This window comes from Thamnophis sirtalis, unplaced genomic scaffold, assembly GCF_051295495.1.
Source record: "Thamnophis sirtalis isolate CommonGarterSnake01/CBP01778 unplaced genomic scaffold, rThaSir2_p1.2 scaffold_1, whole genome shotgun sequence".
Taxonomy (NCBI): Eukaryota; Metazoa; Chordata; class Lepidosauria; order Squamata; family Natricidae; genus Thamnophis; species Thamnophis sirtalis.
Genome location: NW_028261381.1, coordinates 114,507,703 through 114,530,379, shown reverse-complemented (window position 1 = coordinate 114,530,379; position 22,677 = coordinate 114,507,703). Strand labels below are relative to the sequence as shown.

Sequence of the window (22,677 nt, the reverse complement as noted above, 5' to 3'; positions counted from 1 at the left end):
AGGATTAAAAAGTTTATCCATTCATCTATCTCCCCACCACTTGTTTTGATGCTTAAAGGGTGAAATTAGTAAAACAATTCTTGGACCTTAATATTTCAATGTTCAGTAAAGCTTATTTTTAATTATATATCCATGGAATATAGTCAGTGAAAAAGGAGATAAGAAAAACAGGCTTTTCCTAATGAATGACTTGATGAAAATTGATTTCTCCATCCTAAAGCAAATTTAAACCCAAACAAGCATATATATATTTTTGCAGATCTACTTCATTTCACGAAACCACCAACACTGTACGACTTCTAATGGTAATGATTGTTATATATTCCAATTTACATTAATTTGCCAGTTTTTTAAGTACATTTGCAAGTACATCAAGAAACATATTGCAGGACACAATTTCTAAAGGACACAAGATTATGACTCCTAGTCTTTTTACAAGGATCATCAGTCATTGTGGAAACAGAATGATGGATCAGAGACTTTTGATCTGATCCCATACAACTCTTCTTAAAATGGAGTTTTCTCCTACACCTTTAGGGATCCCACAGGAAGCCTATGAGGTGACTGTACTCTATTTAGTGATTGTTATTATTCCGCTATCTTAGTTTTTATTTATTTTTCTAAAAATGTGTTCAATTTGTTTTAATCACTCTTCTATTGTTCTGATTGTCAGTGAGGCAGGCCAGAGCCATGTTCAATGAGATGGGGAGGGGTATATACATTTGCTAAAGAAATGTTTTCCACTGAAATTTGGATCAACCATAGCTTCGCAGGAATGCTGATCTCAAGTGCAGGGCATCATAGGAACAGGAGCCGTCACCTTGCAATTTTGACAAGGTAAATATTGGATTTAGCCCTGTCCCCACGCTCCCACCAATCACTAACACCTTCTCCACAAAGCTTGTCCTTTTTTATTATTATTTTTTTATTTTTAAACAAGCAAAAACAGACAGAACAAAAAATTTAAAAAAATTAAAACCATCTTCCATTTACAAATTATAGAAAGTGTATCAATTGGTTACAAAATTTCTATACATCACTTCCATAGTCATCACTTACAATTCATATCAATCACATATTTTTAAATCAAATATATTTATATATATTACTATTGTTGTACCTCAACCTTCATTTGACTATGATTGTTTTTACATCCTTTTACATAAAATATTATAAATTTAAGGTAAAACTATATAATGGCATTCCATTAGATCCTCCTAAAATCATCGAATAACATTACATCTTTATAACATGTTCTAAATAAAAATTGGTTATATTTAATAATAAAACTTTTAAACCTCCTCTCATAGTCTCCATTTATAGTTTATATAAAATTTCATATTATCAAACAGACACATATATGCATTATTATCATTATTAATCATTTATTTGACTATAATTATTATCGCTTCATTTTATACATAATACTCTAAATTTAACTAAGTTTAACTAATTTTCATTACATCAGCCTGTATCTTTCTAGTAATAGTGCAGTCTTATGTCTCTTGCCATTTGTAGCATTAATATTCTGATTACTTTCTTAGTAAGTCTTGTATGGACTTCTCTTTGCAACTTGTTGTTCATTTCGTATCTTATGAAAACTCGAAACCCTCCATCTGCTCCTTCCATCAGCTTGTCTTTGGTTATCACTGGTGCTTCTGTCAAGATTTCTCTCCTTACCTCCATCAATTTTTCTCTCTTTTCTTCTTCTATGCTTTGAAATCTGGGGTAGAGTTCCAGTCCTTCTATCTCCCCTTTCCATATTCCACTCTTGCCATTTCCAACCACACTCAATTTGCTGTCAGTATCCACAATTTTCTTATCTCTTTGATCATTTTTTTCTTCAATTTTTAGAATGCTGTCCTCCACTTTCTTCATTTGATAAACATCCTCAATTTTTTCATCAATTTTTTCTGTTTTGTGTTCCATATTCTCCAATCTCTTCTCAATTTTCTCTGTTACTACTAATAATTTTTGAATTTTAAACATAATCATTTGCAATGTTAAAATGTCTTTTTCCTGTTGCGCCATTCTTCCAATTTATAAACACTGCCACTATAGCATTCAAGGCTTTTTGTTATATTTCAAGCAAGTTCATTATAATCTTTCAAGTCAAGGCTTTGTCTTCCCTCCAATCCAGCTGCTGATAAAACTCCCAAAGAACACCTGTGTAAACAACCTGTGTTCTTCCTGTTACCACTCTCAGTAAACAAGCTGAAAAGCCTTGAGGTGTCAAATGATCAAAGAGAAAAAAGAAAAAAAAATGTTTCCAAGCCTCCAGCCTCTAAGTGGCAGTGCTACTTCTTTTCCCTCTGTTGTTACAGCCCTCTTTGTATTCCTCTTTATATCTTCTTTATGTTCCAAACTTTAAAAAAAAAAGATTCTTAAATGGAGAGAAAAAATAATCCAATGAAGCATTGTAAAAAAAAGAAAAGAAATTTTTTAATCTATAGTTATAGAAAAGGATAAAAAATAGAAGAAAAACTAATCCATCAGTTTAAAAAATAGGAAACATTGCAAGAAATCCATCCATAAAAATAAAAAAGAGATAACACACTAAGTTTAATGTGGTTTAATTTCGCCACTTGCTCTCTTCTGTCTTTAATTTTAATTTAGCTTTATTTTTTGGGGTAGTCTCTTTTCTAATAATAAAAAATTCCTCACCAATTCGACACACTTTTCTCTTTCCACTTCCTTTTCGTTCCGGAGCTGTCCCAACTTCAGCAGCTTCAATGGTTGCGTTTCTGTCATTGGAAATAAGAGCTTCTCCTAGATCAGTCAGGGACTTTGCGGCATCCCTGAGATCAGCTGGACGTACTCTTCTCTATCACCGTCTCTGTGAGACGGTTTAGTCCAAAAAGACCGTCCAGCGGCAGAAATATCGACTGCGATCTTGGAGCTCCAAGATTGCACATCCTGTCGTCGTGACTTCAGCTTCTCCCCCACAAAGCTTGTTCTTGAGGTCTTATTCCTCAAGCCTTTTAAGGCTCAACCAAATATTGGCACAGGAAGACAGGAAAACCCAAAGGTGTTTTTTCAAGAGGCAACTGGACTTTCTTGTTTTTTCCTTTGAAGACGTCTCATTTCTCATCCAAGAAGCTTCTTCGGGTCTGACTGGATGACGGGGAACAGAAGGATTTATATTCCCCACCATCCAGTCAGAGCGGAAGAAGCTTCTTGGATGAGAAGCGAAAAGTCTTCAAAGAAAAATTAAAAAACCAGAAAGTCCAGTTGCCTCTTGAAAAAAGCACCTTTGGGACAACCATGACCTGGATGACTGAGAATCTCCACAGACATTTAGCGAAGACAGGAAAACCATCAGCCTAGGACAAACCAAGAATCCCTATCCTGGACTCAATGGACAGACCTTGATACCAGTCCTGGCACTTTTTAAACATATGCAGAATAGCCCCATTTACTCCTGTAGTAAAGCTTACTCAGGGCTGCTTTACACCCCGTGGACCATTTCCACGTGCATTGCACCCGCGACCATCTACCACAACTGGGAACGATGGGACTTGGAATCCAATGCATCTGGAGGCCCCAGCCTCAGACACCAGGCCCCGGAGCTCACTTATCGGCAGGGACCTCTATCTATAAGACGCCGGGTTTTACGCATGGCTTGGGAAACGAAACTCGAACCTCCTCCAACGTCTATCAAACGGGGCTCGGAACTATGGTTTCCCTTCCCCCAGCTCGGGCCTCCCTAACCTCTTTATCCGTCGCTTTCTCGACCACTCCCAGAAGCGCGTAGAGGTCCAACTCCAGCAGTTCTTTATCGACCGCCATTTCCCCTCAAAGCTCGCTTCTTTCAGACAGTTCCCCACCGGGATGATTCTCGCTCGAGCTTTTTTTTTTTTTTCCTTCCCTTCCTCCACTCCTTCGTCCGTCCCCCCACTCGCCCCTCCCACCCGACCCCGACAGCGATTTGGCTTCTGGGAAACGTGGGCTTTTCCCTTTAGGAACGCCTCTTCTCCGGGCGGAAGATGGAAGTCGAGTGAACTACAATTCCCAGCATGCCTTGGTCGGCCCTTGTCATCGTGATGCCATTAGAACTTTCCGGAGCCGCGATTGGACAACTTGCCGAAACCCCCGGCAAGCGTTGCGTCAGGTATAGTGGGCGTGGAAGAGTCTCTAGGAAATGTAATCACAGAACAGTACTGTATTGTATTGCATGTCACCCACTTAGACCCCCCAGGGTCGTAGAAGGGCTGTAAGTATACACTTGGTCGTCGCTTGCGGTAAAAGGAGCAGTAGCCAGACTTTGAAAAAGGCAGAAAAGGCCTGCTGGATTAGACTAGACTAGAGTATCAGGTCATTCCTTTCATAAAGTTTCCTTAATCTTTTTTTTTTGGGGGGGGGGGGTAAACATCTTGGGGTAATCCTTCCCCAATCCAAGGCTCTCCTGATGTGTTGTACTACAATTCCGATAATTCCTAATGTGATTGTAGTTTTCCATACCTAACTGGACGGGGTGGGGATTTGATCTGCATCTTTAAGGGGTGACAGGCTTGAAAAGTTGTTTATAGGGGAGTGTGCTGATTTATTTCCCTAATTGACCGTGGCAGTCAATCAAGAAAGGAAGGGAGAGAAAAAAATATCCAAAAGTAAACTTGTATCTTTTCAAAAGAGTTAATGTAATAATAATAATAATAAATTATCATTTATGATCATAAATGATTCCCCACTTAATAAAGTTTTGTGCTGTTTTATTCTGTTGTGAATAGAACCTGCTTTTTGGAAAAGACTGTTGTATGTTGATCTGCTATGGGCATGCTTTTGAATATTGTAAAGATAAAATGAATTACAGGAATTGTTCTAGTTAATAATTAGGAAATTTAGGATTAACACATTTGAAAGACACTGGGTTGAGAAAGCCTAATCTTTGCATTTTTGTTTCTTTCTCCATGATTTTGTTATTAGGTAACCAAATGTATGGTATATTTTTTTAATATAAAAAAAAATCAAGTTCTACTGTCACCTCTTCAGTAGATCATGTTTTTATCGAATCATTATCAGCATTTTATACTTCACTCTTATTCTTTGTTCTATCTCTGAATAGCGAACCATGGGATAGCTGCTTGCAGACAAAATAGAATCACGTCTCCACTGGTATTTTTTGTGAACCAACTCAGCTGGCATTATGGAGAAGAGGTGTTATGGCTGTGCATCAAAGTTTACTGTCTTCAAGAAACAGGCAAGTTTTTCTTCACTACTCAGTGTCAACACTTCCAGAAATGTAACTTGATAAATCTGTCGAGAGAAATGCGATCTCATACAGTAAAATATGAAATTCTCTTCCAGTAGAATTCATACAGATTTCATGTTTCAGATTCATGCTTCCTTTGGTTCCTGTAATCAGTTTTAGATATTTTAAATATTTCTAGTTACTTTAATATTTTATATGTATTTGTTTTTATGGATGTTTGGTCCTATATACTGCCCAGAGTCTGTTGGAGTTGGGCAGCTATAACAAATTTGAATTAATAAATAAATGAGCAAAGTCTCTACCTTTCAGTTTCAGTTGTTTGATTGTTTTGTTTTTCTATAATAAAATAACCAATAAGGGATCTTTCCTTAAAAGGTCCCAGAGGATGGTTCTGGTTTCACTTTGAAGAGTGATCTGTCTGTTTTGATGCACAGTGAGTGGAGAATTCACATAAAATGAATTAAATAGGTTATGTGAAGTACAATGATGAACACATATATTAATGCTAAAATATGCTGATGCATGATTCCATGTCATCTTTTTCGTTACATGGATGAAAATAACTTAGATTTTGAGAAGAGTTTGAAAGCATATTACTGCTTTTAAGAAGTTATCCAGTAAATATCAATGTTTTATCTGCCAGTGCATCACTAATGATGTTTTATCCTTCTTAAAACTAGGTGGGAGGAACTCATAAATGGTGGGGGGAAATAATTTAAATAATAGCATATGACACCAACTTCTCCCTAAGGAAAATATGAAAAGACTTCTTCCCAAAAATCTCTATGTCTTGGGGAATTTTGATTAGCTAATGATCACTATAGTATATGCTGTGTCACCTCAATTCTTTCGTTTTCCCTACTCTTTGTTTATTGTTTGCATTGTTGTTTTGATCGATAACTGTTTCAATATTTCTTGCCATTACTTGTTTTTAAAAAATAATAGAATGTGAACAGAATAAAATAAACAATATAGCATACAGGTGTTATATTCCGTGCTCCTGTACGTCAAACATGTGCTTTAAAGGAGCCTGGAGGGGGAAAAAAACCTTGTTTTCATATTGGCTTTCTACAACAAGAGAACTCGGTTTCAAGCTGACTTGCTTGCTTATTTGTTTGTTTATTATAGCTGTCCATCTCACTTTTACATGGTCTAGGCAGTTTACAATAAATCAAAATAAAATGTAAAATACACAATATAAAAAATCAAAGTAAAACATATAGCAGTCAGGCATAATATAATCAATCACCCACACAACCAGGAAATGAGCTCTAACCATGCCCAGGATCTCTAACCCAGGCACAAAGACCCACATTTTCTTCCCCAGGAGGCCTTAACCAGCCAGGAGTGACGTAAATGTAATACAAGGTCCTATCCATCCTGAGGACCCTGGTCACTTTCTCAGGCCGAACAGGATCAAACTCTCCCCAGATAACTAAGCTAGACCCAGCTCCAGTAACCACCACAGTATGGAAGTACCTCCTTATGAATCTATATATCTATATCTATATATATCTTCTATCTATTCCGTCTAACCTATCAGATAGATGGGATAGATAGATAGTATATCTATCTATCTATCTATCTATCTATCTATCTATCTATCTATCTATCTATCTATCTATCTATCTATCTATCTATCTATCTACCTACCTACCTACCTACCTACCTACCTACCTACCTACCTACCTACCTACCTACCTACCTACCTACCTAAAAATGGCTGTGTGTGTGTTCTAGTATAACTCTGGAATGCATTGAGCAATTTCAACAAAACTTGGTACACATATGACTGTGTGCCACATATGAAACAAATACTGTGGGGGTAAGACACCCCAACACCTCAGAGTGTGCATTATGTTAAAATACAGCCTGTTGTGCCTTAAAATGGCTTCTACTTTACAGCGCAGTGGAGTTGCCATGGTAACGGCTTTACAGTACTCCACATGAGGCAAGGGGAGAAATCCAACATTAGAAATTACGTTTGGTCTGGGATTATTTTTGAGGACAAATGTATGGATTAGGATGAATAAATACCCGGGCAATGCCAGGTTATCAGCTAGTCTTATATAAGGAGGAACCTTCCAGTCGTCCTGCAGCAGTCTGATAAGTGTGCTTTCCTCCATTGATTCCCCCCCCCCTCTCAGAATGGTTGCAAGAGTTGTGGTCGAGTATTTTGCTCAAGCTGCCTTGGATTCAGTGCCACTGTTCCTCGTTGTGGGGACACTCAGCAGAAGGTTTGCAAGCAGTGCCATGTAGAGTTAACAAGGTAAGAACAGAACTGAATTCTGATCCAATGATGGACTGACAAAATTACAGAGCTCAATCAATTATAGCAATAGCAATAGCAATAGCAGTGGACTTATATACCGCTTCATAGGCCTTTCAGGCCTCTCTAAGCGGTTTACAGAGAGTCAGCATATTGCCCCCAACAATCTGGGTCCTCATTTTACCCACCTCGGAAGGATGGAAGGCTGAGTCAACCCTGAGCCGGTGAGATTTGAACCGCTGACCTGCTGATCTAGCAGTAGCCTGCAGTGCTGCATTTAACCACTGCGCCACCTTGGCTCTTCTTTCAAGTGAGTTGCCACTAGCATTCTGTGCATTAGCTGAAATCCACACAATCGTTTTGGAAATGCACCACCATATTTCTTATTCTACAATGCTAAAAGATTTTTCTGGGTGATGAATTCTGGAATTAAGTTCAGATGCTTATTGGCTCAGAGTTTCTTTCTCATTTGGGGTGGGTGGGTTGTATGAGATATATCAACTTTCATGATACCGGACTATGTGTGACATAAGGAATGTAGACAAGGTTGTGCTATATACAATACTAATGCACTATAAATATATTTATTTTGCACATATTCTGACATCCAAGTGTTAGAGAAATAGATTCAGCCAAATAAAACATTGGTAATTAGTACTAATGTTTATACATTTTATAGTGAAGCAGTTTTAGCCTCTATATTATGATATTCTTATTTTTCTTTTCAGCGCACCATCACAGTCAAATTCAGCTCGATGGTCTCCACCAGAGAACTATAAGAAGTGAGTTCCAATAATTACAAAGCCAGTTTTGCTTCGTGATCTTTACATATTTGTAAAGCAAAGTGTATATATGTGTTGTGATGAATCACCAGTGGCCTTAGCCATTTAATAGCCATTTTTAAAATTCCTTTACTTGTTGCAGGATTTGAATTCCTTGTATTAACAATCCAAAAAAATGTAATTTCTTTCTCAAAATAACTAGAGCACGACTTTTCAACAATTTTCTCACTATAGGTGAAGGTAAAGGTTCCCCTGCACATGCGTGCTAGTCGTTTCCGGCTCTAGGGGCAGTGCACATCTCCGTTTCTAAGCTGAAAAGCCAGCACTGTCCGAAGACATCTCTGTGGTCATGTGGCCGGCATGATTAAATGCCGAAGGCAAATGGAGCGCTGTTACCTTCCCAATGAAGTGGTCCCTATTTTTCTACTTTTATTTTTACGTGCTTTCAAACTGCTAGGTTGGCAGAAGCTGGGACAAGTAACGGGAGCTCACTCATTTAGGCGGCGCTAGAGATTCAAACGGCTGAACTGACAACCTTCTGATAGACAAGCTCAGCGTCTTAGCAACCCTCTGCCAGCAAAATGGAGCTCTGTTTTCGCTGATAGAGGCAGCTCTGCAGACCAGATCTAAGCACCCCGTGGGCTGGATCCGACCCCCAGGCCTTGAGTTTGACACCCCTGGGTTAGAATGCAGTATTGCAGGCTAACTCTGCCCACAGTCAGGAGTTTGATCCTGACCAGCTCAAGGTTGACTCAGCCTTCCATCCTTCCGAAGTCAGTAAAATGAGGATCCAGATTGTTGGGGACAATAGGCTGACATTGTAAACACTCAGATTGCTGTAAAGCATAATGGAATGGTATATAATTCTAACTGCAACTGCTATCTGTAAGGACTGATCCATTCACTTGTGCTTGTAGGTTGCTGGATGAGTCAGTGCTGTTTTATTTCAGTGAAACATGTGGATGAACTTGGCAAACATCTCTCTGCTTCTGTGTCTTGCAAGGCTCACATGTTATTTGTCACCCAGTGATTAAACTCTGTTTGTGTGTGTGTGCGAATCAAGTCTTAGAGAAGCATTTCTGATAATCCCGTTAATTCAGGACTTGTTTTTGCAGGCGGATTGCAGCTCTTGAAGCTAAGCAGAACCAGACGCAGAACCCTCAGAAGGGCTTGGTGAAATCTCAGAGTCAGACAGACGCCAGATATCGAGGGTTATCAAAAGAGGATAAGATTCTGATAGAGAGACTGGAGAGGCTCAAGAAGGCAGCAAGGCCTAGTGAGTTGCTCATATTTTCATGCTGGGGTCTGCTGCAGATGGAACAGAATTCAGAATTCAGAAACAGAATTTCCATAGTACAGGGGTGTCCAAACTTGGGAACTTTAAGACTTGTGGACCAACTCCCAGAATTCCCCAGCCAGCATGGCTGGCTGAGGAATTCTGGGAATTGAAGTCCACAAGTCTTAAAGTTCCCAAGTTTGGACACCCTTGCCATAGCAGATTAACAATGAGCATGTGAAATTAGATACATATATTCTCTTCCCTCCTTTCCCCCGTAAATTTTTGTTTACAAGTACTTAATGTTGGGTGGTTGCTATTCTCTTAGTTTGTATTACATTCTGAAAATGTTTTGTTACTGGGCTGAGTAACATCATCAGTGTAGGGGGGAGTGGAGAGAACAATGCAGTAATTTTTTCTGTTTACAGCTGAAAGATTACGTGCCCTTTTCTGAGCAACTTGCTATTTAACAGAGAAGATTTTTGATGGGTGCATGGTGTGGCCAATATTGACAGTTCCGTAACCCAGAATCAACACTGCCAGTTTCTTCATTTTAAAACGTGCCATTTTGCCATTGGCTTATATGTGTCAAAATAGTTTTTTGCTTCTTTTGATCACTATTAGCAAATACATCTGCTTTTAAATTGCGCAGAATCTATTCCATCTCAAGCGGAGATAGAATCTAGGCTGGCGGCCCTGAAAGTGAACTCTGGAAGACCCATTCCGACAGCTCAAGAGATGGAGGACCGTTTGGCAGCCTTGAAAGGCAGAACCCTTCCATCTGCAGCCCCCAGACCCGTAAGTTACCATTGCTTAAAAACAAACCTTTCCCAGAGTTTTTCTAGCCAGGCAAAATGGTTGAAAATTATCTGGCTGTTTTCCCCCAGATTGCTATGTTTAAATGGGACAGAAAGGAAAATCATTCATATACAGGCAGTCATTCTTTTAACTGTACTAATTAATTAATTAAATGTAATTACCTCTATTGCTTTGGTCAGGTATACGAGGCCTCCAACAGCAAGACCCAGGTGGAGCAATCAGATGACCTGCTGAACCAGATGGCTGAAGAAGTCGCCATTGATGAGAGTGGAGGCTTCAAGATTACAACACAAGGTTTCTCTTTAGCTTTAATATGGATTCTTAGTTTTGACGTAGAAATGGAAGCAAGTAGTCCTGAAATCTTGTGCAACAAAGTGCCACCCCCCCCCCCACTGTTCTTGATCAAGGGGTTGCAATGATGGCCCTTCCAGAGTTTTGCATTGATTCCAAGCCCTCCTCCCATTGTTGGGATTAAATTTTTTTTACTATTGGTTCTATGGGTGTGGCTTGGTGGGCATGGCATTGCTTGGTGGGCATGGCAGGGGAAGGATGCTGTAAAATCTCCCTTCCCTTCCCACTCCAGAGGAAAGTTACTGCAAAATCCCCATTCCCTTCTGATCAGATGGGACTTAGCAGGTAGAGAATAGATGGGGGCAGGGGCGGTCAGAGGTGGTATTTATCTGTTCTCCGAACTACTTAAAATTTCCGCTACTGGTTCTCCAAAACTGGTCAGAACCTGCTGAATGCCACCTCAGCCTTTTCTTTAGCACTCAGTTCAATTTTGGTGAAGAATTGCCACTAAAATCCTACGGTTTCTATTTGTCTTCAGATTTTATTGAGATAATGTCACTACTTATTAATGGATGAATCAAATAATTGCCTATTCAGTCTCTGCTTTAAGACACCCAGCAAGAAAATAATCTGCCATCTTGTGCTCCATTATCAAAGAGCACTTCACTGTCAAAAACTTTTTCCTAAGGCTCATCTGAAATTTGCATTTTCCTAACATGGTTATTATTTGGTGCTTGCATTCAGGGAAGGTAGAGAGTAGATTATTACTTTCTTTGGCATGTGACACCCTGTCAGATATTTGAAAAGAGCTATCATATTAATAGTCTTATCCCCAGTCAAGACAAACTCTTTCTGTAGGCTATAGGGATTCTTGTTTCCTGCCTTGTTTGACACAGCCTTTTTGAGTGCTGAGTGCTGACAGGAGGAAAACTCTTAGATCGAGGCTGACTGAAGATTAAAAAAATACTATTCAAATTTGTATGGGAAAGACAGAAGAGACGGGTGAACCGGCTATAAACCTTTGAATTATCTCGTGTCTTTTAAAATCTCATATTCTAACTTAATTTATTATGAGACAAGTAGCAATTGAATGAATAAACTGACTCTAGTATGATTAAACTGTGGCATAATTAAGAATGTTTAGACCCTGACGTGTTTTATTTTTGGCAAATCATTGTAATGGCTGAGTGATTGTGGTGCAGCTATGAATTCTCTATGTTTCTGCTGTTTCAGAAGTGAGGACACAGAACTGGAATGATTTAAATCAAACAGATGGCACTGCGGGCATTTCCGATCTGTCTCTCAGGCAGTTGGAGGAGGAGAAAACTAAACTCTTGGCACAGGCTGCTGCTGAACTCAGGGAGGAGAACACGAGGGAGGAAAAGATTTTGGAAGTGGCCAAGCGATTGGCAGTTCTGAAAGGCAAAGATCCTGAGACAGGTACAGTATGTAACAAAAAGGTATTCAGGTCAGCTCTGGAAGACTTTAGTTCAGTGGTGGGATTCAGCTGCTGTAACAATAGGTTTGCTGAGCATGTGCACAGTGTATTTGAAAACAGCTCTAAAACTTACCTTCTACTGTAGCCCTGGTGAATAAAACGGCTGAGGCATGGCAATTCACTCTGCCATGCCTATCAATTGGGCTTCAAACAAAGGAAATATAAGACAGACTAGCACTGGAGTGTGTGGTCGGGATCAACTGATCGCCAGAACTACCAGTTTGCACAAACCAGTCCGAACCAGTTGAATCCCACCCCTGCTTTAGTTTATTTGACAACAAATCTTGGTTGACTAATAGTCATAATTCTCAGAAGAACGTCCATTTCCTGGTGCTAGGATTTTGATTCATTTAAAAGCAGATAATTAATAGGTATTGATAGCTGGGAAGAGATGTTAACAGAAATTGTTTGTTTCAGAAGTAAAGCTGTGAAACCAAAGCTCTCTTTGTTCCAACGGGCTAGACAGAGTACATTCATGGGGTTTTTCCAAGCCTGGCACCAGCATGCGGCATTGCTCAGCAGCTGATGGGCTGTTGCGCTCTTTTGTTTTTGCTTTTCAAGATTTGGATTATGATTTATGCAATCATCCTGATGACTTGTCAGTTTAGGGCATAGTGATCATGGTGGCACAACTGATTGGCTCACTGCTGTTGTTTTCTGTAGGATATGTCTATATCCAAATGGGAGGTTCTGACCTTGGGTTAATCCTCCACAGGAGGTTTTGCAAATGCTTCCTCCACCCTAAAGTTTATTGATTTTTACATCTCAAGTATACTTTCTTTAAAACAGCTTCACTTCAATATTAACCCCTAATATTGCTCATATAATTGTCCCACTGGCATATCAGCAGCATACTACTGTGTTTCCCCGAAAATACGACATGTCCTGATACTAATCCCAATCAGACTTTTCAGTACATGGGTAAAAATAAGCCCTCCGAATAACCCCCCCCCCCCCAAAAAAAACTACTTAAACACATGAGCAACTAGAGACGGCAGGCTTTTCGGAAATTCACCAAATCCGAAAGGTAGGGGTAATGTAGGGTAGGTGTGGGGCATGGGTGAGGAGAAAGGAGAGGGTTGTGGTTGTTGTTTTTTTGCACGTTTAAATGTGTCATATTTTGCACCCTGGTCTCCTTCAGTCCCATGCTGGATAGTTGCAGCGATGGGAGGAGGAGGCTGTGCGAGTGGGGAAGCTTGGAGGTTAAAGGAGGGGAGAGGCGCTAAGAAAGTCCTCTTTTTCTTTAACAGTCGTCCCCACCTCCCCGATGCCAAGCATCCACCTGCCTCATCTCCACCCTGTTCAGCTGGCGTGGCTCTGCTTTTTGCAAAGAAAAGAAAAGGAGGGGTGGAGGAGGGGGAAAAAAGTCCCAGACACTAGAGAAGAATCCCCATCGATCAGCCTTCGCATTAAACTCTCTGTGGACATTAGCGAGAGGAAGTGCATTAGGAGCTTTTAAGTCCCTGGAAATGAAGGGCAAGAAATGCACCTTGCAGGATATTGAATACCCCATTAAGCTGCGCCTCCCCCACACACACTTTCCCTTCCTCTCCTGCCCTTCTCTCTCTCTTTTTTTGTTTTTTGATGAGCTCCGCCGAGTCCGAGCCATCACAGCCAGCCAGCCAGCCTCGCTCGCTTGGCAGTGCTGGTTTTCAGAAACTGAAGCAAAGTCTCATGACCCAGCCCATTCCCCCCCCCCAGTAATAAGGCCATGACCATATTTCAGGGGTCATATAAAATAAGACCTTGTCTTATTTTCAGGGGAACATGATACCACAGTCATTTCACTCACGAAGCCAAGAAACTGAAGAAAACAAAGCTGGCCCTTTTCTTTTAGTAGAAACCTAATATGTAGAAATCAGTATAGTGAGGGATTTTTTTTTATAATTTTTTTTTTTATTTTCAAAACAAACATACAAATCCTCCTTTACATACTGTAGAAAGTGTATCAGTTGGTTACAAAAGGCTTTTGTGCATCTCTTCCACCGTCATCAAATATAATGCATATTAATTCTAATATTTTAACTCAGATATTTATTATATTACCATCATCATACCTCCACTTTTATTTGACTATATTTATTTAAACTCCTTCATCATAAAATATACCAAGATTTAATACATAACCACATGCTGGCATTTCATTTGCTTATTTATAAAATCCTCCATTAACATTATATCTTCATATCCTGCTTTAGCTAAACATCCATAATATTTAATACCAAAATTTTCTAATCCTGTATGGAGGGATTTTTTTAATTAATACAGAGCTAAAATGAATTGTGATATTGCAGGTAAACTGTGAGTGGCACATGTACAGTGAGCTGCCAACATTAATATGTTAGATTATCTCTGGCAATGGAAAAAGGCAAACCTCTGATGCTTAGACATCACACTGGCTTTGAGAAGGTGGTGTCAGAAGTGATATACCACTCTGAATCCTTCCGGAAAGAGAAAGTAACACAACGCTTTTGAGGATAAATAAGAACAGATCAATTACAGAGGAGAAAATAATGTTTTTGAGAAAAGGATCAAGGAAAACAAAGATGAGGAGGATGGCCGACTGGCTGCCTTGAGACCAAAGAATGTGTGTATCAGAGGATGGGATGGAGATTATTTGAAGATCTTTCAGGACCTTTCAAATCAGAACTGATAGAAGTTGGGCTGTCCCTTATTCTCTCTTCTGCTTTATAAGGACTTGAAAGATTACAGGTCCCACTGTATGAGAGAATTTATGGAAGGCAAGGCAGTATGTTGTACAGCACGATCTGTGAATGTTTGCAGTAACTTGAAATGATGAAAATGATGAAATGTTGAAAAGCTACCTTTATGAAATCATTATTATATCTTTAGTTTTCTTTTTCCTTCTTCAACAGTTACTTTGGATGATTACAAACTCCCTAATAGTGATGAAGAAGAGGAGGAAGCCATCCAGAGAGTTTTGAAACAGGTCTCTTGCAGCTGACATTACTTCTGCAGAATTAATCTACTTCACACCCAAGCCTGGTTTTTCCCTGTGTATTAACCTTTTTAACCTCCTGAGTGGGTTCAGAAGATAAAATGTGGCTTTGTAAGTTTTGCAGAGGGACGCGGTGGCTCAGTGGCTAAGACGCTGAGCTTGTCAATCAGAAAGGTCGGCAGTTCAGCGATTCGAATCCCTAGCACCGCCTGAAGGAGTGAGCTCCCGTTACTTGTCCCAGCTTCTGCCAACCCAGCAGTTCGAAAGCATGTAAAAATGCAAGTAGAAAAATAGGAACCACCTTTGGTGAGAAGATAACAGTGTTCCGTGTGCCTTTAGTGTTTAGTCATGCTGGTCACATGACCACATAGACGTCTTTGGACAGCGCTGGCTCTTCGGCTTTGAAACAGAGATAAGAACCGCCCCCTAGAGTCAGGAACGTAGCACATACCTTACCTTAAGTTTTATAGCTGAATAAGGATTTGAAATTTGAAATGCTTATTTAGATGGACGTTTGCTAAACTGAAAATTAAGAGAGTAGAAGGGAGCAGACTCTGAGGGAACTTGTTCCTTGAAAGAGAGATGAATGATAAATAAATTTAATAAATAAGTTTATTGTATATTTTATTTTTTTGTTACCAGCTTACTGAAGAAGCAGCTCTGGATGAAGCAAGCGGCTTCAATATTTCCCCAAATCAGTCTGCAACTGTGCAGTCGAAATCTACTGAGAAAACCAAGGTGAGCAACACCCCTGGATACACGCAGGCACAGCATTGTGAAGCTTGTATCTTCAGGACGGCAACTAAGAGCCAACAAATAGTCAGATCCCTCAAATACCCGTGGATCTTATCCTGAAGCTGAAAGACAAATAGTTTCCCCAGGGTCAACTTGACCCAAGCTTAATACTTAACCGTCATTTTGCACAGGGCTGGTCAGTTTCTATACAGAATTGGCAGCAGCCTGCCAGGTTTGGATAGTATGGTTGATGTTCATGTAAGCACGGGAAAGTGAATGGGAATGCATTCTTGAATTGTCAGGCATTAAAAACAGGTACATTTCAGTTGTCTAAAGAATTATTATAGGTATTTTAGTAATCCTACAACTGCACTGGATAGAGGCTATGTAGAAGAGATGCAAGCCTTAAAGCAGGGCATCTTGGCTCAGAATGCAGACTGCTTTTCCTGTCAAATACCCAACCTGGATATTTGCTTAGCATACATTCAAAATACATTTAGGCTGCAATCTTATACTGTATTCAGTTAAATTACTTCTGAGTAGGTAAACGTAGCATTAGAAACCAGAGTTCCTGAACTCTCTGTTCTTCTATGTTCTTGCCTCTGACTTTGGTTTCTCAGCCTATACTAGAGGTTGGCAACTCATGGCTCTGGAGCCGCATGTGGCTCTTTCATCCCTCTGCTGTGGCTCCCTGTCACCAGTCAGCGCCACAATTTTGAGAGGAGCTTCCAGTTTGTGGAGGCGGGGTGGGGAGCATAACATGCCAGGAGGAGACTCTGTGGCAAGGGGCCAGTTTTCCGGTTGGCTCCACAATTGATAGGGCTTTCAGTAGGACAGGTAGGAAAAGGACACTGCACTAGGAGGAGACTCAATGGTAGGGGAACCGGACTTCCAGTCGGCTCCAGAATTGAATAGGGGGCTTCCGGTTAGGACCTTTGTGGCTCCTGGTGTTTTCTTTTCTGTGGGAAAAGGATGCAAATGGCCCTTTGAATATTTAAGGTTGCCGACCCCTGGCCTACACCTTCTAAGTACCCAGCTCATCTTTCTCCTTCCTACCATCTGATTAATGCATTTATTTTTGAATGGAATAAAATATGAAATGACAACCTCTTGTTAAATGTCCACTCATGTTACACAAATAGCTATTTCGGAAATACATTTTGGGTTTCATTGATGAATAGATGTAGTGGAAATGTATGGAAGAAGACAGTGATGCCTATGTCCACACCTGGTCCTTTAAAACCAGGAGGAACCCTTACTATGGATTTTTCATAATGTGGTCGCATTTGTGTATCTCCTCCATTAGGCCCCAGCTCCAGCTATTGCTAAACAGCTAATCTGGCCGGCCAAAGTACCAGACAGTGATGAGGAAGAATTACCCTGGTGCTGTATCTGCAATGAAGATGCCACTGTGCGTTGCCACAGCTGTGATGATGACCTCTATTGCCAGCGCTGCTTCAGGTAACAGACCAAGTGTTATTGGGTAAGATGCAAGTTCTCTTGCTAGTTCTTTAGGACAAAGAAAGGCTGAAGCAAACCTCTTGAACTGAAGACTCCATAAATGAATCAGCATAATTGCCGGAATATATAGTGTTAAAACTACAGACTACCTTCATATGTTTGTCTCATAAGTCAACGTTTGGTTACTTTGCTTATAGTACTCGACTCTTCTGATTGGCATAGCCAACGTTTGCCCAATATTGGCTAAATTTCCTGTTTTGGTTTTAGGGAAAGCCACGATGAGTATGATTGGAAGGAGCACAGAACATCTGGCTATCGTCCTCCCCGCCAGCAAAAATGAACCCAAAGAGCAGGATGGGAAAGGTTTGAAAAAGGCATCAGCCAGAAATTTTTCCTCTGTGCATCAGCTGGGCCACAAAAATCAACTGTGGAATCCTGAGGAAGGACACACCTACACTTGGCAAGAACAAGCATTCGCAATGAAGTTAAATGAGACACTGAAGCTGGTTTGTTTTGTGAATAAACCATGGAGAGGGATATGGTTAAATAGGAAGGTTATTGTGCTCCTGAGGACTATGATTAGTGGAAAAATATAATATGAATATTTAAAAAGATAATAAAGGATACGAAGAAAATGGTGCAATGAACTTGTACTCTGTTTCTCGGTTACAAAAAAAATTAGAGCCTTATATTTCTGATTATTAGCAGCATCAAAAAAAATTAAGTCACTTTAAAAATTATGTACTGTCCTCAGAAAGAAACTGTTGCCTTAGGCAGTCCACTGACATTCCTGAGGCTGCCTAATTGGATTGAGGTTCACATCTGCTTCATGTACATTCCAGCATGCCTCCCATTGAGACTCCTCAAGATCATGAAGTGTTTGGGGCTTTACAGGATATGGAAAAGTCTTTGCAGAGACCAAGCGAAATAGTCAGTGCCATTCCAGGTTGATATCTGTAAAAGGGCTTCTGTTACCTTATGCTGCTCTCATAACCCAACTATGCCTCCATTCACTATTTTTTTCTTTCAGTTATATCAATCATCTGTTGAAATGCACATGGGGAAAGGTGTTTAAGAAACTATGAAATTGAGACTTTTCAGATACTTAATTCCTGAGACATCATTTTTTTCATTTCAGGTGTATGTCATTCCTCTCCTCACTGTCAGGTTTCACTAGAATTGTTCCTCCTGGAGCACCTGGTGAAGAGAATTGTGTCCACTTGCCTTTCTCCTCCAGGTTTCAGGCATCGGAAGGCATAAACATCCAGCTAGGATGTTTTCCCAAAAATAAGACTGGGTCTTATATTAATTTTTGCTCCAAAAAATGTTTTGGGGTTTATTTTCAGGTTAGGTCTTACTATGGGGGGAATACAGTACTAAATGTGCCTGACTGACAATCTTAACTGGGGCTTATTTTGGGGGGCAGGTCTTATATTATGAACATCCTGAAAAACCATGCTAGGGCTTATTTTCCAGTTGGGTCTTATTTTCAGAGAAACACAGTATTAATTCAGCCCACTGCTACCTCATTGATGTTCATTGTTGGCCTTACGATACATGCACAATATATGGGATGGGGGAGGGAGCCAAGATGGCTCTTGATACCCTTCCAAATTCTCTTGACAATTAACCATAAACCTCATATTGCTGTAGTTATTTCCTCATCTTGTCATCTCTTCTATATGAGAGATTCTCTCTGTAGGTATAGCTTATAGAACAGAATGGGATGTATGTTTTGTTAGTGATTTGTTTCTTGTTTTAAACTTGGGAATCAACAAACGATTTCCATTAGTGTATGATTTCCAATATACAATGCACTTTCAATTTAAATAATTAAACTAAGTCATTCTTTTTCATTTTATTTAAATTTCATTATTTTATCTATTTTTAAATTTTCTTTATCCCCTCCTGTCTTGTGGTAAGGTCTTCAGTATGTTCCTCAAAGGTTAAAGCAGCCCTTAAAATGAATATTTCAGATGAAAGGAGCCGAGGTGGCGCAGTGGGTAGAGTGCAGTACTGCAGCCACTTCAGCTGACTGCTAGCTGCAGTTCGGCGGTTCAAATCTCACCAGCTCAAGGTTGACTCAGCCTTCCACCCTTCCTAGGTGGGTAAAATGAGGACCCAGACTGTGGGGGCAATATGCTGACTCTGTAAACCGCTTAGAGAGGGCTGAAAGCCCTATGAAGCGGTATATAAGTCTAACTGCTATTGCTATTGCTATGACAATCACACAAAATAATAAATGAGTTTACATGTCCCTTTTTTGTTCTGCTTTTCTCCAAATTAACTTAGTCTTGAATATATGAATCCATATGGCCAAATTATTCTACATATCTGAATTTAGGGCAATAAACTAACTTTTCTTCCCAGATTGACAACTGCAGAAATTGAATTTAGCAATAGGAATAGCACTTAGACTTACCGTATTTTTCGGAGTATAAGATGCACTGGAGTATAAGATGCACCAAGATTTTGAAGAGGCAAATTAAAAAAAAAGGTTTTGCATCCTGCAGACCTCCCCAAAATGGCCTGTTTTTCACAAAAATGGGCCCATTTTTCCCCCCCAAAAGAGGGCATGAATAGCCTTTAGGAGGCTTGTAGAGTGCTCCTGGGGGCTGGGGGAGGGAAATGGGTGGGGGTGGGGCCAAAAACAAGCAAAAAAAATGGCCCATTTTTTCTCAAAAGAGGGCATGAATAGCTTTTAGGAGGCTTATAGAGTGCTCCTGGAGGCTGGGGGAGGGAAATGGCCTGTTTTCGCTCATTTCTGCCCTCCCCAGCCCCCAGGAACACTCTGGAAGCCTCCTAAAGGCTCTGCACGGCCATCTTGGTGAAGGGGCGGGGTTTCAGGAGGCAAAAAATGCTGTATTCAGTATATAAGATGCACCCAGATTTTCAGCCGCTTTTTTTTTAGGGAAACAGGTGCGTCTTATGCGGTATATACTGCTTCATAGTGCTTTTACAGCCCTCTCTTAAGCTGTTTACAGAGTCATTGTTGCCCACAACAATTCAGGTCCTCATTTTACCCACCTTAGAAGGATGAAAGGCTGAGTCACCCTTGAGCCGGTGAGATTCGAACTGCCAAACTGCAGCTAGCAATCAGCTGAAGTAGCCTGTAGTACTGTACTCTAACCACTGTGCCACCTTGGCTCTTAAATTTATCTGTTTTAACAAGTTAAGATTGTGTTCAGCAACTTAAAAGGCCAACAACAACAAAAACACTCTGGCATTAATTTATATCTATCAGTAGCTGATCTTGTAATAATATCCTCACTGAAACTTTTGTCCTTTGCATGTAATTGTGACTTGGGTGAATTAAAGGACAACCTTCTATGCCAAGTCATGAATTTAGCAAGAATCTCAATGCAATTAGATATGGACAGACAAAGAGATTCATTCAAATTGTCCCAGGTTCTATGGTAATTGCAAGATAAATAAATCCAGTAATGCCTGCACAATTTCTAGCATTGTAGCAATGTACGTATTATCAGGTTTGGATATCTTCCAAAGGCACAATAAATACTTCAAAGAGCAGCAAGTTTTATGTGTCACATAAAAATGGCAAATATTTAATTGATGGTTCTGTATTGGGAAATAATGGCAAGTTTTTACAATGCTTGTGGAAACTAGTTTGAAAGTTAATAATTTACTTACACATTTAAGCACATTAGAACACTAAAAGTATATCACAAAGATTAAATCAATGAACAAATCATTGAAATCCCCCAGGAAACCAATAAATAAGCTTTCAAAAAAATCAACAATAATTACACTGGGCTTTGGAAAAATCACTCAGTTATGGATTGATATTAAAATATAACAATAAAATTCACAAGGGAGGAACAAATCAACAACGCATAAAAGAAGCTATGCAAGAACACTAAACAAGCATAAACACTGCAGCAACCATGAACGTCAGCAAAAGGAAACAGGAAGGAAACAACATCTTCCAACAAAATGGATTTCAAAACAACTTTATCAAAAAGTACCTGATCACTCAATCCAATATAGCACAACCAATACAAACTGAAAAGGTTATCACTGACATACATCAAAAACATCTCAGAAAACATCAACAGACTATTTCAATCTACAAACTATTATGGAATCAGCATAGCACACAAACCAACTAAAGCCCCCAGAAACATCCTAAGTAAACAAAAAAAAAAACTACCAACCCCCCACCCCAAAACAGGAATCATCTACAATATACAGTGTAAGAACTGCAAATAGCCACTATGTAGGACAAACGGGGAAGACTAGCAGAGAGCATTGATGAATACTAACTAGGAATCAGAAGACGTTTTGAAAACTTAATTTTATAACTCATGGACAGATTCAACCATAGTTTCATTTGGGAAACTGTTTGCATCCAAGATCGAGCTAAGTCCAAAAACATCAGAGAATTCCTGAAAGCATGACATTTAGACATATAGGCCATCAACAGCACATGGAGATAAACAACATCTACATGCCATTCAAAATACAAATCTAAAATTCAAAAAGGAATCAAACAGACCAAAACACCTCCTCACCAGCAATCAACATCTAATTGAGCAGAGATTAACACTAACAATGTTTAGACTAGCAATCAAGAAGTACACAATGTCCCAATCAAGGAACCACCAACTTAAACAAACAAGTTAACAGTAAACAACTATCTAATAGAGCCGTGATGGCGAATCTAAGGCACGCTTGCCAGAGGTAGCACACAGAGCCCATTCTGGGCAAGTGCACCATCGCCAGCCGCTCTTCCAGTTTTCAGCTGGTCTTCATGGGTGCCACAGCGCCAGAAAACGACCGAAAAGGCCCAAACAACGGCCCCAAAACTGGCTGTTTTTCAGGCCGTTTTCAGGCTATTTTTCAGGCCAGCTGGTCTTCAAATTTCCAGTGCTCCAGTGCACGTGCATGCATGCACATTCCGGTTTGGGCGCTCGTTGACGAAAAGGTTTGTTATCACTGTAATAGAGGAACCACCAACACTGGCAGGGCAAACCATTAGTGTACAAAATGAGAGCAAACCCAACTTCCTATTACTACTGATGATACTACCTAGTTCGGTAATGAAACATCTGCAAGGAAACAACCAAGGTCATAGAGCACAAAGGACTCTACAGTTCAGATTTGAGATACAAATATTCTCTTCTCTCGAGTCTTGATATTGCCTGCCAATCTTCCTGGAAGTACTAACCAAATCTAGCCCTACTTAGCTTTTCAAGATTGGACAGCAGTTACAAGTCCTCAACTTACAACAGTTCATTTAGTGACTGTTTGAAGTTACAACAGTACTGAAAAAGAGCCTTATGACTGTTTTTCACCATTTTACAACTGTTCCTTGATCAAACTTCAGGCCCTTGGCAACTGGCCCATATTCATGAGGG

General features: G+C 39.9%; 2 protein-coding genes across 3 annotated transcripts in view; one reads left to right on the top strand and one right to left on the bottom strand.

Moving 5' to 3' along the window:
* The window catches only part of DNAJC17 (DnaJ heat shock protein family (Hsp40) member C17), a 29,502-nt gene extending 25,610 nt beyond the window's left edge, over window positions 1-3,892 (bottom strand). Inside the window, exon 1 of one of the 2 annotated variants that reach the window (XM_014061426.2) lies at window positions 3,712-3,892. In XM_014061426.2, coding sequence (XP_013916901.1) covers window positions 3,712-3,789 — 78 coding nt within the window. In that variant the 5' untranslated portion in view covers window positions 3,790-3,892. Of the gene's footprint in view, window positions 1-2,664; window positions 2,972-3,711 lie in introns of those variants that run through there. The other variant, XM_087722568.1, reaches the window with a different exon arrangement.
* A 1,226-nt stretch (window positions 3,893-5,118) lies between these two features.
* ZFYVE19 (zinc finger FYVE-type containing 19) lies at window positions 5,119-17,942 on the top strand. Its single transcript, XM_087722560.1, has 11 exons — window positions 5,119-5,197; window positions 7,357-7,478; window positions 8,207-8,260; window positions 9,376-9,536; window positions 10,189-10,334; window positions 10,535-10,649; window positions 11,880-12,086; window positions 15,021-15,094; window positions 15,746-15,841; window positions 17,145-17,299; window positions 17,567-17,942. The coding sequence occupies exons 1-11, from the start codon at window positions 5,144-5,146 to the stop codon at window positions 17,637-17,639; spliced, it is 1,257 nt and encodes a 418-aa protein (XP_087578686.1). The 5' UTR covers window positions 5,119-5,143; the 3' UTR covers window positions 17,640-17,942.
* The last annotated feature ends 4,735 nt before the right edge of the window (window positions 17,943-22,677 follow it).

Coding starts and splice junctions, on each gene's coding strand:
- ZFYVE19 (XM_087722560.1), top strand. CDS start 5,144: ATGGAGAAGAGGTGTTATGGCTGTGCATCAAAGTTTACTGTCTTCAAG. Junction 5,198..7,356: donor TTACTGTCTTCAAGAAACAG/GCAAGTTTTTCT, acceptor CCCCCCTCTCAG/AATGGTTGCAAGAGTTGTGG. Junction 10,650..11,879: donor CTTCAAGATTACAACACAAG/GTTTCTCTTTAG, acceptor CTGCTGTTTCAG/AAGTGAGGACACAGAACTGG.